The 18387-nt window shown below is 31.4% G+C and overlaps 1 protein-coding gene and 1 long non-coding RNA gene across 2 annotated transcripts; both read right to left on the bottom strand.

The window, feature by feature from the left end:
* Nucleotides 1-433: 433 nt before the first annotated feature.
* LOC137836430 (putative arabinosyltransferase ARAD1) lies at nt 434-3428 on the bottom strand. Its single transcript, XM_068645147.2, has 2 exons — nt 2457-3428; nt 434-1115 (listed from the first exon to the last, which is right to left on the bottom strand). Exons 1-2 carry the CDS (start codon nt 3426-3428, stop codon nt 561-563), a joined length of 1527 nt encoding a protein of 508 aa, XP_068501248.2. The 3' UTR covers nt 434-560.
* Nucleotides 3429-15751: 12323 nt separating this feature from the next.
* On the bottom strand, nt 15752-17542 carry LOC150027918 (uncharacterized). The gene is made up of 2 exons (XR_016520616.1): nt 17401-17542; nt 15752-16273 (listed from the first exon to the last, which is right to left on the bottom strand). It is a non-coding gene; the product is annotated as an uncharacterized LOC150027918 (long non-coding RNA).
* Between the last annotated feature and the right edge of the window lie 845 nt (nt 17543-18387).

Genomic DNA, 18387 nt, shown 5'->3' with positions numbered 1-18387 from the left:
TTGTTTAATGTCATGATAAACTAGTTTTTTCTATTAGTATGAGACCATTTTTTCCTTTTTTTCTTTCACCAAAATGACGCGCTTTTACAAGGTTGGAAAGTCGTCACGTTGGCACGTCTTTATTGTGAAAAAGTGAAGTCTAGTCAATGTGTCACGATTTATATGTAATCATCTTAAACTAAAATCGTACCAAAGCACAATTTTACTTTAACATAACAAAAATGGTGACACAACTTTTCAAACTTCCTAATATGTTGAAAAACACCTGCATTTCGATAATAAGAGACAAAAATTATATCATGCCAGCTAAAAAAACCTGATAAATTTTTCTACCAATTAATTTGTACTACAATGTCACCCACCCAACTGTGGAGACTTCCAAAAGGAGAGACAACATCAATTGAATTTTGTCTATACATCATTGGAGGAAAATGGCAAAAAAAACCTGGTAGCGAGACAAACCGAAGAAATACTGAGCAATACAACCAGAAAATGTTGTGATAATTCTGAAGGTAAATATAACTACCACATGTTTCATATCCTGTTCAATAGTAATTTTATCACCAAAAATTCCTTGGTAATGGTATTGATTTTAGTTCTTTGTCTGCACTAGGAGGTGACCTAGAAAACCTTCCATGTCGATTTAACTTTAACCTCATGGCAGGAACCTTGCGTGCCACAGCCTGCCAAATCATTTGAACGGCATCATTTTCCTTAGAAGGGAAGTGAAACTCAAATAAATGTTCGATCTCTTTCAACATGTTCCACATTCGGGTCCACTCTTTTTTGCTAATACCTCGGATAAAGTTTATCAGAAAATTTTCTTTTATGGCATCAGTAGTACGAACAAATATGCAGAACTCAGAGTAGTCAATAACGTCTTCATATGGTAGCTCAATTGCATCACTGATTATGACAGGGACACAGTGACTAGCAATGGCATCAAACAATCGGTTTGATGAAGGAGTGTCACCAGCTATGTTGAGGCAAAACTTGGATGCACGCATGCCTTCTGTTGCTTTCTTAATTCCATCTTTTCCAATACTTCCAAAGGAAAAATGCACATCCTTTTCATTTTTCAGAAGATAGAATAGCTCTTGTCGTGCTAAACCTCCCTGATCATACAGAAAATATATATTCAAAATAGCCAGTATTAATTTAGAAGAAAAATGTATTTATAATTCAATAACAAGTAAACTGTGAACAGAGAATATATTTTTATTTTTTTCTGCTGCATTTTGAATTGGAGAATATAATATTACTACAGAGTCTCACATTAGACTTTTTAATTCATATGTTCTCTTAGAACAGCTAAATTATAAATTGCATTTAAAACAATATTATAAATCACATTCAATACTAGAATTAAAAGTAATAATTATTAATCATTCAAGAAAACCAAACTAATAGCGGTTTGAATTTACTGCTTATGAGAAATAGGTGATTTAGCAAAATGTTCAACTTCTTTTTATCAGACATGGTTATAAAACACTACAAGAAAATCATTAAATAAAAAACAATTTTTAGAGACCAAAATAATTAGTTACAATAGTAATTAAAGTAGAGACCATTATAGAAACTAAAAAAAATGTTTTCTAAATTAGTTTCTATTATTGTTAAATAGTTTCTAAATTGGTATCTAATTAGCTACCAAAGTTTTAACTACCAATTTAGAAACCATTTAAGAATAATAGAAACTAATTTAGAAACCAACAATTTATTTAATTCCTAAAATGGTCTCTAATTTAGTCACTATAACAACAAATTATTATTTTTTCTAAAATTGATTTCTATTTTATGATTTTTTTTTGTAGTGAAAGTGATGATCATTCCATTTAAGGAACTCGAGAAGTTGGAATTTAGATTCTCCATTTGTGTCAATATAAAGCATGTTTCACCATTATCCTTCTTATAATTCTAAGACAGAGTTCACTTGATCAAGAAATTGCATAACATTATGTAACTAACATGATTAAGAAATCACTTTTTTATGAAGACAAATTAATTTGCTCCTCTTGAAATTGGTATTGCCTTTGACCAATATAAATACATTAAATTCACCATTATTCCAATGGAGAGGGGCATTCTTAAGAAAAGTTCAACTATATTGTAGTAAACTTAGTTAAGCACAAATACTGAACCAACCAATGCACAAAACAACACAAGGGTTCAAATTCCACCAACTTCATAATCATGGGACCTAAAAAGGCTCTATTTTAGCCAATCTCTTCATTATTTAGATGACTTATCAGATGTAGTAGACCCTTCTTCTAAAAGGATCAAAAAAACATCAAAGACGACTAAAAGAGGCATTCTATTATCCCTTTTAAACATTGTTTAATTATAATTGAAAAGCAAAGTGTTTTCTAACATACATGAATTATTGATGTCAATGCAAAATTATCTTCTCTGAAAAGCAAGAGAAACCAATGCATTAGAGAGGAAGAAGAACATACATCTTTTCTATATATTGCTCCTTGGAAGTAGAGTAATGTTGGACGAGTATCAAAGGTGGAGTTGTCATTTAAATAGGAAGGGATTAAATGTTTATAAGGGGCTATCACATCCTTTTCAACATTGGCTATATTTGGAGGATATCTCCCAAAGTCTGATAGAATAAATGTAGCTGGCCACAGCTTCATCCTTGCATCTAACATACTGTTGGGATGGTGTGCCAAAATCAAATGGTCTTTTCCCCCTGATCTTTTCCACTCCTCTTGAGCTGTCAAGTGTTTCACTAACTTTTCCTGCAATATCATGTTCCCATTCTTCATTTCATTTGGTCTACGTTTTGAGTAGCGATTATAGCTCAAAGATGAAAAGAATGGTACATATATAATATCAGCTTCACTAGAGTTTTGGACTCGAATTACAGTCCTTGCCTTAGGGGCTTCAGGAAATTCTGATGCAAGAACATCCAATGTAAGCCAAAACTCAATACTATGTTGCAAATTCAAGCCCCCAGGGTAACCAGGTATGTTATTTCTAACATCTGGCCAAACACTTTTCCCATTTGGTTTCCAATCCAAGAGTCCAAAATGGAACTCTGCTGGTAAATCATACATGTAAACCTTGATAACAAGTTCATCATTTTGGTGGCATTTCCCTCTATGCTTCACTACTTTTTCTTTTCCATTAGGACCTTTTCTCCTATCACCCTCCTTCAAGTCTTCACTATCTACAAGGATTGCTCGGTTCCCAAATGAGGAATCAACATTCTGCTTTTGCATGTCATACTTTGAACCGTCTAATGTAGATAAATGTTTTGAATTGGGTAACAGACTGTACTCAATGAAATGAGGACGATACGTGGATCGCATAACATAGAACCAGGACAAGACAAACAGAACCGATGTCATTGTGAAAAAGAAAAGCAATAACTTTCTAAAAACAACTTTGGAAGAAGAAGCCCCTTTTCTCTCACCCATTATTATTATATTACCCAACCACTGTTTTAACACTTCACATGTTTAACACAATCATAACCATTGTTAACTTTGCAATGGCTAGAGGGAGATTGTGCAAACTACAAAAGGCAAAAGAAGGGTATGATCATACACATCAATTCAATATGAACCTCAACAAGTGAATAGTTTTAAAGATGACATTCATAGCTCAATTCACCATTCATCGAAATTATCAACCATAAATATGATGAGTGATTACTATATGCATAGATAAACATTGTCCCAAATATGTAGAGATGGCATCGACTAGGAACAATAAAAACAAAGAAAAAAAAAGAAAAGATGTGAGTGTTTTTGGTAGTTGTGGTTATTGATAAGGGAAAAAAAAAGTATGTAGTTTATGTCATTATGTGTAGACTAAGAAAGGAATGGAAGAAGATAGCGCATGAATAGGGTCTAACGGTGGAAACGGGCTTCTAAGCTTTCAACTACACTATTTTTTGTATCTTATTTATTTTATTAGGAATAGAATTTAATTTTAGTTTTTTTCTTCGATTTACCAAACATAAATGGCATAATGTTATTATGAATTGACGCATCTCATATTGAATGTGGTGTGGGTTTGATAATGTTCTTTTAGTATTTGTTGCTACACTACCCCATTTAATATTTTTAATAACATTTTATTACTTACATTTATTAAGAAACGTTACTCTAAGTAAATTTCACACCTTACAGTAACATTTTTTAAGTAAATTTTATTATAGATAAAACTAACTCAGTGCACAATATCAATGTTTTTACTTTTACTTAAAAAAAATTATTTTTAATATTTTTACTCATCACATTTTAATATATAGATTTTACATCATTATATATAAATTTTATTTAAAAATCATATTAATATTATTCTTAATATATTTTAATGTTATATGTGAAAATATTAATATTGATATGTATTTATATAATATACAAATATAATTATATATTAAAATAATATTTATTTTATATTAAATTAATATTTATAATGTTATGTTATTTCCATCTACTATATTACATATTTAAAATATATTAAGATTGTATATTTATATTTATTAAATTATATATATATATATATATTTATGTTTTAATATATATATATATATATATATATATATATATTGTTATCATTATTTATATTTAATTTTTAAATTAACACTGGCCACGAACACATTCAACTAGTGGATTTTATGAACATTTGTTAAGTTTAATAACCTTTTAAAATTACTTTTATTATTATTTCATCTTCCCAACTATTTTAATTTTTCTTCTATAATAAAATATTTAAATTGAGGAAATTCTGTATTTATATTTATAGTAGATTGAAAATTAATTGGCCTTATTCTGGTACCCATTTCCAGAATTTGATCCATGTTATAAATAAAATTGCCTAGACCTCATAATGGTGTACCCAACCTAAGTCCCTTAAGCGCTCCACAGCTTAGACTCTTCTAAACCCCTTCACCTCGCACCACAGATAACTTCTTTCCTTCCTAGAAAGATAATAATTTCTTTGTTTTTTAATTTCCCTCATATTCCTTTTCGGGTGTAATAAATTCATTTAACGAATAAAGACTTTATTTGTGTGTTGGTTCGCACATAGTTGTCAAAATTATATGCATGACCCTTAAAAAATTATATGCATGACCCTTAAAAGGTTTTGTCATCATCGAAAATGGGAGATTGTTGAGGCATTAGATGATCTTCCATTCCATAAGACATCTTTTAAGAGAAAATGTTTATATATTAACAAACACTATAAGGTATGTTAAGTATTCTAAACAAATAATTATTAAGTGTGCCCACTACAAGAAAATCATGAAATAGAAACTAATTTTTAGATACCAAAATAATTAGTTGTAATAGTAACTAAATTAGAGACCATTTTAGAAACTAAATAAAAAATTGGTTTCTAAATTTGTTTCTATTATTGTTAAATAGTTTCTAAATTGGTATCTAATTAGCAACCAAAGTTTTAACTACCAATTATTTAGTTTCTAAATTTGGTCTCTAAAACCTTAGTTGCTAATTAGATACCAATTTAAAAACTATTTAACAATAATAGAAACTAATTTAGAAACCAAAAAAAAAAATTAGTTTCTAAAATGGTCTTCAATTTAGTTACTATTGCAACTAATTATTTTGGTCTCTAAAAATTTGTTTCTATTTCATGATTTTCTTGTAGTGACAATAGTTCTTAGAAAGACAATAGACGGTTTATCAACACAAGAACTTGTTAGGAGAACATGTCAGACGATGTGTACAAATGACATGTACAATCAAACGTCACAAGGCTCGTAATAAAATGCATTTACGAAAAAGCCTACACCAGACGGTATGTGCAAAGTGTTTGAAAAGGCCTACACACGTTGAATGTCCATACAAGCAAGTGTCACACAAAACAAACATGTCAGACAATCTAACACATAAGGGACTGAAAATGAAAGCACCAGATGATGGTACAAACTTAGCATCAAATGGAAGTGACAAACGATGGTCATAACATACAAGAGCTATATCAAAAGGTCTCATCAAATTAGTAGACAATGTCTACAAAAGGGAACTCAATAGACTGTGTTGTTAAGGAAGAACGTGTAAAAAATGAAAGGCAAATGATGCTATCAAGGCAGGTGTTGGACAATACTCTGAGAATAACATATGAAGCATGAGCGTTACATGGACCTGACGATGACCAAATGAATGTATCATACGATGATCATGTGCTAGACGATCAAGTGAACCATCAAGAAGCAGAGGAGAACGTGAACAAGTTTCCTTATTGAGCGTATAATGCATAATGGAGTTATTGCATAATGAGATTCTTGGGAGGAAATTGAAGACATTCAAAGCTAATACAAATAACAAAGAGAAAAGGCATTAAAAATGCAAGCTAAAACTTTCATAATTAACTTCAAATGCAATAGAGCTCAAAGTGGATAACAAGATTCAAATCAAATCCAAAATTACATCCAACATCCAACATTCAAATACATCTCAAAGAACATTGAACAAAACTACAAATGGCAAAGATGGGAAGATATCAACACAAAAAATGTTTCCATATCAAGCATCTATTGCATAGAAGTTGAATATCAATATGATTATTCAACTTAATATCAAGTCACAAATATATGAAGGATCAACGTTCATATCAAAGGAACAAAAGGAAACAATTCAAAATGTTTGACATGCTCAAAAACGCACAGAAAACAACCAAAGCTAAAGTTTCTATATCCAGCCCAATGCAAATATAGATGATAAACAATGAAATTAAATAAAAAGTATTGATAAAGATTTTGAATATCAAAGTAATGAAGACTCATAGTTCACATCGGGACTGAAAGAAGAAGCAATTCAAATACAATTCAAGTCCAAGATGTAGAAGAATCAATCAAGAGCAAAAATTTCCATATCCAGCGTCTAACAACTCTGTGAACAAAGAGAAGAATCAAAGTCTCAAAGGTCAAAATATGAAGTGTTATATAAAGACCTTGAAGGTGAAGAAGAACACACAAATACAAGCATCCAAGATTACTACAAGCGATCAAGCGTTTTTTTTTTTAGTGTGTTTAGTACTTGAGAGATAATTTTCATATTTGTTGTTTAGACCACAAATTGTTTCTAGAGTGAGCCTTGTATTGTAAATCTTTCACTTTTGAATATTACCTTGTGAGTTTTCACGTTTACTCTATGTTTGATAGTGTTTCTCACTTGTTGAGAGGTCTTGGTCTTAGAAGGAGATTAAGATTGTTTTCTTAGAAAAGTGTTTAATACTTATTACTTGGAGAGGTGGATAATACTTGTCACCTGGAGAGGTGGAAAATATTGGTTATCTGGAGAGATGGATAATACTTGTTACCTGGAGAGGTGGAGAATACTTGTTACCTGGAAAGGTGGATAATAATTAGTAAAGGTTTTTAAGCGGGTTGCTTGAGTGGATTGGACGTAGCCCTGGTGTTTAGGGTGAACTAGTATAAATCTTTGTGCATACGTTTCCCTTCTCTTTATCTTTTATCATTTGTGCTTGATCGTGTTTTGATAAAATTTAATTGAGTTTATACTCCATTCAACCCTCCATTTTTTATCCAATTGTACCTACAAATTTTTGGAGCCAATTGCTCCTAAAACATTTTCAGCAACATTATGAGTATCATAATAAAGCACGAGTATCACTAAAGCAATATCTTTTATAGTTTTGAATTATCAAGACCTTCTATTTCTAGAATTTCCATTGTAAATGCATTTTCAAATTGTTTCCAAGTTAATACAAGATTTAAATGTTGATAGATAATCATATTTTACCTTGGATATATTTCCATAATATATTTTTGAAAAACTCTTTAAAGTAGTGAATATGTGTGTCTCTACTTTTCGAAATCTTTCTAGTAATACATTATTCATTCGAAAACTTTCTAAAATAGTCTTAAACTTAATCCTTAAGGCATAATTTTACTTGAAATGGTTTATAATCAATATAGAAAGTGTATTTCATTCACAAATCATTAAGACACTCAATATTTAGAGTTTTCGATATACTTTATTTTACATTTAGAACTGCCAAAACTTTCCAAACTAATTCAATCAATTATCTTATTTGAAAAATTTGTTTTATATGAATTCAAATCATCAAATAAGGTTTGAGAACATTAACGCGGTGTCAAAAAAACATTCTCAAAATGTAAAAGTCAAGTATAGACACTCCTTGATACGTTAGATTGTCTAACGCGTAGAAGACAAAATGGTTGTTTGTCATTTATAAGCTCCAAATATCGTCTAGTATGTCAATAAAAATTGTATTGATATACTTTCCTTGGGCTTTTGAGTCGTCTGTGTTGATATGCCTTTAGGGAATGTCTAACTAAACCATCTGGTGTGATCTTCTACTATTAGATCAATCTGGTATGTTTACTTCAGTGAGATCATCTAGTGAGTCTTGCTCATCTTGCTTATTGAGATCAACTTACAATATTTTCTAGTGTGACCTTCATATCTTTTATAGGATTGTTTGGAGCGCTTATTCACATGTGAATTGTCTAATTGGCCAATGTTTTCTACTTTGATTATTCTTTCATTAAATCAAAGATTGTTTGTCTAACCATTTTAATACTGCAGGACCTTCTAATAGGTTACACCTTTATAGACGGTTTGAGATGTGTTTGACTTGTTATGCACACTAATGAACTTTGTTAGAATAATTAACACATCTTATAGTTTTTGTTATCATCAAAACTTATAGACTCTCATATCACGAGACTGTCTAATGGGTGATAGACTGTCTAGCAACTACTGGACCGTCTAATGGTTACTGAATCATCTAACTTGTTAACATTATACATGTAATCTTCAAACAACATTTCTTGTTATATCCAGGAGTGAAAAATATAAAATAGTCGTGAAAGCTAGAATTGATTTAAAGTAAAATATATTCCTTCTCTTAGAGAAAGATAAAGGAGGTAGTTAGGAGTTACATTATTTACATGATATATAATAGATGTAATTGAGAATAGTTGTGTAATTAGTTTGATTATATTCTTAAAGGAGAAGTGATGTAATCCAGTTAGATTGAACCATTATTAAAAAAAAAAAAATAAGTGTCTCTTGCCTGAGCTATTGCACATGTACCAGCTCATCTTATCTTTTCACAAGTCTTCTAAAAATATTTTAAAATCTTTTTTCTAAACTAGTGACAATTGTCTTAAATCTTATAAAAAGATTGATTCAATTATACTTTTGGTTCAATCACATATTACTTCTGAAATTTAAGTAAACTTAATATTATTAATTTTCTTTCATCTAAACTCTTCTTGTTGTTATTATATACACATGTACACATACACGAAGAGAATTTAATATTAAAGATCAAGCATGAGTTAGTTGGTTTAATATGCTAACCACTTGAATTTGATAAAAGTTTTATCTTAGAACTAATCTAGTGTTTGAGTTATAACTTTGTTGTTTTAAGTGTAGCAAGTAAGTTTTCATTCATTGACCTTGGTAAGATTTGAATAAAATGGCTTATAGAAGTGTTAATAGTCTATTAAAATGTTTAGATCCTTTTTAGTAAATTAAAAAGTGTTTTAGCAGTTTAGTTATTAATTTTTTTAATTAACTAAAATTACTTAACCAATTCAGAAATGAATTTATGTATATTTTAGCTTACTAAAATTATTTTAATTCAATAAAATGACTAAAAGTTCACTTTTAATTTATTTTAGTTGACTAATAAGTAACGCAACTTCATGCGATTTTACTTCATCTTATTAAAATCAGTTTTAATAACTGTAAAGTTGTTAAATACGAAATACCTCAAAGTCTAATACACATATTCTTATTTTTAGTGGATTTAATCAAAGAATATGAAAGTGACGTTAGTCTCAATGGACTACTTTAGTATCAGGATTTTTTTTAGTCAGAGTTTATCTCATATAGGACTTCAAAACAATTTTGAAGCCTAAGTATGTGTGTGAATGCGCAAATGAACACCTAAAACCAATGGAAGGTCTATAAGCAAAGAACAGAAAAACCTACGTATCACAGAGGCGTAAAATCAAGAAAATAAAGGAAAGAATATAATATTGAAAATAAAACAAGGAAATAAATGCAAGTGGAAAAAAAATAAACGAATCTTATAATGATAGTGCAATTACATAGAGCCCACTAACAGACTGTGACACTAATGCACGTGTTATTATTACAAAGTTTTATTGAGATTGTCTTTTGGAGAATTTTCCCAGACAATTGACTTATAAAAAGAAATACAAAGAAAAAAAATGTAGAGCATGGGAGTTTTGATGTTTCAAATCTATGATGAAGGTTGAAGTTGTGTTGCTTTTGATTTGGGCTTAGTTTAAGTTGTTTAGAATTCTTGTACAAATCATTCATTGTCTCTTGCACAAGCTTGCTCAATCTATTTAAAAAGGGAAAAGTGTTTTTCTAAGCAAAGAGAAAAACAATCGGTTGAAACCTCGAAATAATGGGTTGTTTGTCACTTGGCTTGTTTGAAGATTATAAAAGTGTTTTTGACTTGGTTAAATAACTAACTAATCAATTCAACCCGTTAAAACGACTTTTCAACCGGTTGATTGTCACATTTTCATAACAACTTTTTGATAACCTGATAATCTGTTTTGTAATCAAATCTTAATTGTTTTGGCTCATGGTTGTTGCCTTGAATGGCTAGTTTTGAGAGCTATAAAATGGTTTTACTTTCAAAACAAAATACAACAACAAGATGTCAAATACAATGAGATTGAGATTGATTTTGAAAAGTTTTTCAAGAGTTTTTTGCAAGATTGTTGAATAGCTTTACTCTGGTTCAAGGCCTGATCTTAGGAGCTTTGTGTTTCCTGTAAACTCATGTGTATTATGTTCCTTTCATGATTCTTGTATTTGTTATTTCCTATAAACAACCAGTTAAAACGAAGTTTCAACCGATTGAAATTCTGCAAACAGTTTCTTTTACATTGTTTGATTGACTTCCTTGATTGCTTATTTAAGCCATTAATTCTAAAAAATATATTACTTAAAATTTTGTGATATAATAGGTTGACACAAACTATTCAAGAATTTGTAATAATTTTTCCATAGCATTTTTGGTGGTGAAAATTTTATTGTAGAATCTCAACTTAACAAGTGACAAAGCGCAACAAATTTGAAGTTAAATGGATGTTTATTCAATGAGAAACAAATAAAACAATTTGATGTATAGTAAGGCTTTAGTCACCACTGAGAAAGTTTAAGGTCAATGTTAGCAAGGGTTGTTCTAAACATTTATTGCAATTTTTAGACTACGAATTTGAAACTCAAATTTTAACCAGAACAAGGTAACACAATAAGTAATAATGGTAAAATTTTTAGTGTGAAACACCAAAGGAATTAGGTGCAATAATTTTCAAACAAAGAGCAAACTACACATTAGAATGCTTAGTCAAACGCAATCAACGTCCTGACTTTTGTGATTTGTTTATGTTTTTGTATTTGATATTTGGACATGCCTTTTTAACTAGATATGTTAAAGCTCTCATATTAATTTTTTTACAAGGTTTGGACATAAAATGAATTCAGAATAAATTTTCACTTTTAGGTCAAAGTACTACAATTATGGAAATGGAAGGAATCTAATGAATTAAGGAATAATACTACAAGACATATAGGAAATTATGAAGGAACAAATAGTAAGTTTAAAGACTCAAAATCTGAAAAACAAAGAAGCACCAAAGCTTATACTATTGAAACATGCAAAGGAATTTTCTTAAATAGTTGGAGTACATCTATGAACAATTATCAAACAATTTGGATTATGGTTGAAATACTTAATGTAAGTGACAAATTAAGCAAAAGTACGACGTTATTAAGAATGAAGAAAATAAATATAGGATTGATATCCCTTGTGTAAAATACACACTTAGGGGTGATTATTTATAGATGAATAATAACGAAATCAATAACATAATAACATAATAATATAGACTACGGGCTAAGCCCATTACATTCAACACTCCCCCTCAAGTTGGTCCATATAAATCATATGTACCAAATGTGTTACAAATATAATCAATTCTAGGTCCCCATAAAGATCTAGTGAAAATATCAGCTAATTGACAAATTCAATCTTGATGTCTCTAGACACAATATTTTCTCGAATGAAATGACAATCAATCTCAATATGTTTAGTCCTTTCATGGAACACAGGATTTGAGCTAATATAAAGAGCAGCTTGATTGTCACAAATGAATGTCATTTGATTGACTTCTCCAAATTGCAATTCTTTGAGTAATTGTTTAAGCCAAATAAGCTCACAAGTAGTTGAACCCATAACTATTTATTCCGCTTTAGCACTTGATCTTGCCACAACATTTTGTTTCTTGCTCTTCCAAGAAATTAAATTATTACCAATAGAAACACAATATCTGAAAGTAGATCTTCTATCAAACATAGACCTAGCCTAATCAGCATCTGAATAACATACAACTTTAGTATGATTATTGTGACCATATAACAAGCCTTTTCCAGGAGAACCTTTAATGTATTTCAATATACGAATGATTGCAATCCAATGATCAACACATGTTGAATTAAAGAATTGACTCACCACACTAACAACTCATATACGAATGATTGCAATCCAATGATCTAGACGAGTGACCGTAAGATAGTTCGATTTTCCAACTAATCTTTTGTACTTCTTAGGATCTGAGTTAGGCTTTCCTTGACTAGATGGGATTTTGACATTAGGATCCATAGGTGTCTCAACAGTTTCCTCCAAAATATCCAATGTGTACTTCCTCTGAGAAATAATAATACCATTGTTTGATTATGCTACCTCAATCCCAAAAATATTTGGGTTTGCCAACATCTTTGGTCTGAAAGTGTTGACAAAGGTGTTGTTTTACCTGTAATATGGCATGGTGATCATTGTTTGTAAGCACAATGTAATCAACATATGCTACAAGATAGATACACCCAACACTCGAGTGACGATAAAAAACTTGAATGATCTACTTCACTACGAGTCATACCAAACTATTGAACAACTTTGCTAAATTTTTCAAACCAAGCTAGGAGACTTCTTAAGACCATATAAGGATTTGCGGAGACGACATACCAATCCAGAAGACTCCCCTTGAATAAAAAAGCCAGGAGGTTACTCCATATAAATTCCTTCCTACAAATCCCCATTAAGAAAGGCATTTTTTCATCCTGTTGATAAAGAGGCCATTGTTGAAGAGCACCATGGCTATAAATAAGCGAACTGAAGTCATCTTTGCTATTGGAAAAAAAAATTATCACCATCGACTAAACCAAAAATTTGGGTATAACCCTAGGCCACAAGACGAGCTTGAGACGATCAATAGTACCATTAAGACCAATTTTGATAACAAAACCCCACCTGCAACCAACAACAGATTTCCCAAAAGGTAAAGGAACGAGGTCCCAAGTTCCATTGTTCTGAAGCACACTCATTTCATCAAGCATGGTCTCACGCCGACCAAGATGAGCTAAGGCATCATCTACAGACTTTGGAATGGACACAAAAAAATAGACGAAATGCAGGTATAGAAAGGTTTAGATAGTTGGTGCTAGCTTAAAGCATTATAATGTGGATAGGGATTAAGAGTAGAATTTATACCTTTAAGGATGGAAATGGGAGTATCAGGTTCAACTATTGGAGTCAGAAGGGACGGAGGATCTGGAACTAGAAGAGAGTCATCCTGTGGACGATGGGAAGACTAATGACGATTGTAAACTTGAAGACATGGTGGAGGAAGATAATTACTAGAGATAAAAAGAGGATCAAAGACAACTAGAATATGTACTTGTTCAAATGGAGACACAGGAGAAGATAAAGGCTTAAAATAAATAAATTAAAAAAGACTTAGTGAAGGTGACATCTGCAAAAAAATGAAATAATGGTTAAAAGAGAGTGAAAAACATTTATATCCTTTTTAAGATCTAGTAAACCCTAAAAATACACATTTGTGTGACCTAGTGGATAATTTATCTAGACTAGGACAAAAGTTGTGAACATAGCATGTAGACCTAAAAACTTTAGGTGGTAAAGGATGAAGAGGTTCATGAGAAAATAAATAGAATGTATAATTTTATTCTCTAAAACCGAAGATGACATACAATTAATTAGATAACATGCACTAAGAACAACATCACCTAAAAAATGTTGAGGAACATCACAATGAAAGTAACATTGTACAAGTAGTTTTAGCAAGGTATCTATTATTGCGCTCAACCACCCCAATTTGTTAAAGGGTATAAGCACATGAGGTTTGCTGAAGAATGTCATGAGATTTCATAAAAGTGGTAAAATAATGAGAAAGATATTCACGACCATTATCATTGTGTAAGGTTCAAATTGAAACTCCAAATTGATTTTTAATTTTGTTATAAAAAGTTTAAAATATAGAAAACAGCTAAAAACGAGATTTCATTAAAAATAACCAACTACATATTGAATAATCATCAATAAAAGTAACAAAATACTTATATCATAAATTAGACTTCACACGACTTGGTCCCCAAATGTCAGAGTCAACTAATGCAAAAGGGGATGAAGCACGTTGTGAGACACTACTAGGAAAAGAACTGTGACTTTGTTTACCTAAATGACACGACTCACAAGAAAAACTATACACTTTGGACAAACTTGGAACAAGGTGTTGCATCTTAGCAAGACTACGATTACCTAGCTGAACATAAATAAGAGATGGAGTATCCATAACCGTGTCAACATGTGCAGATGTTCATAGGTGGTAAAGACCATGAGACTCATATCTGATGTCAATCATCCGTCCTGAACTTCGATCCTATAAACAAATAGAATCTTTGGTAAAAGAAATAACACAATCAAGGAAACGGGTTAGACAACTAATGGATAATAAGTTAAAGGGATACCTAGGAACATAAAGAACATTATCAATAGATAAAGAAGGAAGAAGATGAATAGTACCAACACCGTGGGATGAAACCCTAGAGCCATTGGTCATGGTAAAGGATGGTAAATAACTGGACATAGACAAAGAAGAGAAAAAAAAATAATTTATTACCAATAATATGATATGTGGCACCTGAGTTGAGAAACCAAGGACCAAGAGAATTGGAATGCGTAAGGCCAGGAAAAGGTGTAGTTGAATGTGCAACAAAAGCAGTGGAACCAGAGTTATGACGATCCTTATACCATTTAAAAAATTCATTAAAAATTGCAGGTTGGCCTGAGATATCATATGAAGTAAGGTTCATAGTAGAAGGTTGCACTGGAACAGTTTGGGCAACCGCAACAAATTTAGGAGAAAGACCATGTAAGGCATAACACCGATCAGTTTTGGGGCCAAGTTCACCACAATGGTCACACTTGTGCCCTTTGCCAGGCTTGTAAGAGCGAGTGCAATCATAACGCTGAGAGATTAAAGCAGAAGAGAACTGGAAAAGGTGGCACACGCAGAAGGGTAGAACAAGTGGAAGTAAAATTGGGAACAACAAGAGATCCCAAAATTTGATCACGGATATGAGAATAACATCAAGAAGGCCATGTAAGCCAAATAAGAAGAAGAACTTGAATCGTTTCTCTTGTTCTTGAGAAGGAGTAGAGGTAGGAGGCAAGAGGCAATAATTCATTAAAATCATGAAGAAGAGCATGTAGTTTACCCAAATATTTTTTCATTGTAATCAAGACGTTTGGAAGCAACAATGGTAAGGAGATTTTGACACACACCATAAAGACATTAAGTATCATTGGTGTATAATAATTTTGCATGTTCCCAAATTATGAACACGTCTCAAAAACACGAAAAAAATATTTTAAAGATGAGTGAATAGTAGATTTAATAACAATGCATAATTGAACATCAATTTTCAACCAACGGGAAGCCCCATTTGCAACAACATTGCGAACACATTGGGTAACATGATCAACATAATCTTAACTCTTCAACCATAATTTAATATTTGAGGCTCAATTTTCATTAGTTCCATCCAATTTGTCAATAGAAAGATCAACATTCACATAATTAGTATCGATTTATGGATTGGGAATAGTGGCAACTGAAGAAGCCATAGATCCAATTGTCGGCGGCATAGTGGTAGGAGATGAATCCATAGATCTAGTTGTCATCCAATTGGTGACAACAGCGACAGCAGTAGCGGATCTGACGATATTCTGACAAGATTCCAATGATGAGGACTCTAGTGAGATTCCGACGATGATAACTTCGACGAGATTCTGACGATGGTGGCTCCGACGGCAGAGGGTGGCGGTAGGGCGACGCCTAGTGAACAGTGTGTTCACCCAAAAAACAATTGAATCCTAACCCTAGGCTCTAGATACCATATTAAAAATAAAGAAAATAAATATATGATTGATATTCCTTATGTAAAATACACATAGGTGTTTATTTATATATGAAAATAATAAAAAAAATCAATAACATAATAATATAAACTATGGGCTAAGCCCGTTACATTCAACAGACGTAATAAGTAACATGCAAAGCTTGGAAACAATGAAGAAAACTCAAACAAACATAAGAAAGGAATTAAACATGGAAAACAACAAGAATTAAGCAAGAACAAATGAAAACAACGAAATCCTAAACTACTTTTTTGCAGGTTTTCATGCGGATTGATGAATGAACAGATTGAAGCATGTTTGCCCGATTAAAATGGAAACTAAACCGATTAAATGGAAGAATACTAATTATAAACGGTGATTTATGGAAGAAAACAACAAAAGAACCGATTAAAATTGAAAAACTACAAGAACACTTACAAATAGTGAGGTTATGTCATAGAAGGGAAGAACAAGTGTTTGATGGAGTTGTTTTGTGATTTAAGACATTTTTTACCAATTAAATTGTTTGTATGTGATTTTAAATGGTGGAAAAGACAAATTAAATGGTGGGAAAGGGTTATGAATGGTTAAAATTGAAAAACAAGTGTTGGACCAAATTTTTTAAAGAAAATGGCTTAGCTTGAAACGGTGTCCTTTGGATCTTGGCAAATGCTCCCTGCACCCAACACTTTTTAACCTGCACCCAACACAATTTTAAAAATTTCAAAAATGCCCTTTATTCTAGAAATACAAATCCGGAATTGAAAATAATATATTCCGGAAAAATATATCCGGAATTGAGTTTCGAAAATAAAAATCCGGAAACAAAATTTAAAATTCTATTCTGGACAAAAAAATTCGGAATTGATAAATAATACATTCTGGAAAAAAAAATCCGGAAAAGAGATTATTGTGTTTTGGAAATAAAAATCCGGAAACAAAAATGAAAAACTCATTCCAGATAAAAAAATTCATAATATAAAATTTCGTTCCGGAAAAAAAAATCCAGAACACATATTTCGGAAATTTTTTTTAAGGATAGTTTTGTCTTTTCCGCTGGAATCGGGTGCAGTGATATGGTGCATGAAGCAATTGCCTTGGATCTTGATGCTCTACCTGATGTAATCCCACTTCAACCGTGGAGGAGTTAGAATTGATGAGCTGCGGAAGATTGTGAAAGATGCACCAAATATAATGAAGAATTGGTGAAGAATTAAGGTGGTTTTGGTGCTGAAATTAAGCAGAGTTTTGGCCAACTCCCTAGGGTTTTGGGTTTCACTGGGCCTTTAGACTCTCTAGCAAAAGAGAGAATTATGGTGGGGCAATTGCTTCCTGCACCATATCACTGCACCCGATTTCAGCGGAAAAGACGAAACTGTCTTTAAAAAAAATTTCCGAAATATGTGTTTCGGACTTTTTTTTCCAGAATGAATTTTTCATTTTTGTTTTTGGATTTTCATTTCCAAAACACAATAATCTCTTTTCCAGATTTTTTTTCCGAAATGTATTATTTTTAATTCTGGATTTTTTTGTCCAAAATAGAATTTTAATTTTTGTTTCCAGATTTTTATTTCTGAAACTCAATAATCACTTCCGGATTTATTTTTCCAGAATATATTATTTTCAATTCCAGATTTTTATTTCCATAATTAAGGATGCAGGTTAAAAATGATCTGGTGTATGAAGTATTTGCCTTATGGTGAATATGGTCTGAGGTTTCATTCAGTTAATTCCAAATTTGAATACAAATAGAAGTCACCTATTTATAGGTGAAAAAGGATGAAGTTAGATTGCTTCTTTAGCTACCATAACTCTAGTTAAGCAAGCTTAACCATGGTGAGCTCTAGTAGCTTAAAGAGGTATCGCCCAAGCCTCCTAAGATGCTCTAGAAATCCTTTCTTGCATGACAAGTGAGGATTTCTAGAGTGTCTTTGAATTATTTAAAAACCTACTCTATAAATGACCTAGAAATACAAGATCTAAGAAAATATTTACTCTACTTTTTACATGTTTTATACAAGTTAAAACATATATTTATCTTGGGACTATTATATGATAGCTTGGAATGTGAGGATGATCCTCCATCAATAAGTGTTGTCTACT

The sequence above is a fragment of the Phaseolus vulgaris genome, chromosome 4 (assembly GCF_051622355.1).
Source record: "Phaseolus vulgaris cultivar YP4 chromosome 4, ASM5162235v1, whole genome shotgun sequence".
NCBI lineage: Eukaryota > Viridiplantae > Streptophyta > Magnoliopsida > Fabales > Fabaceae > Phaseolus > Phaseolus vulgaris.
This window is presented reverse-complemented; position numbering and strand designations above follow the sequence as displayed.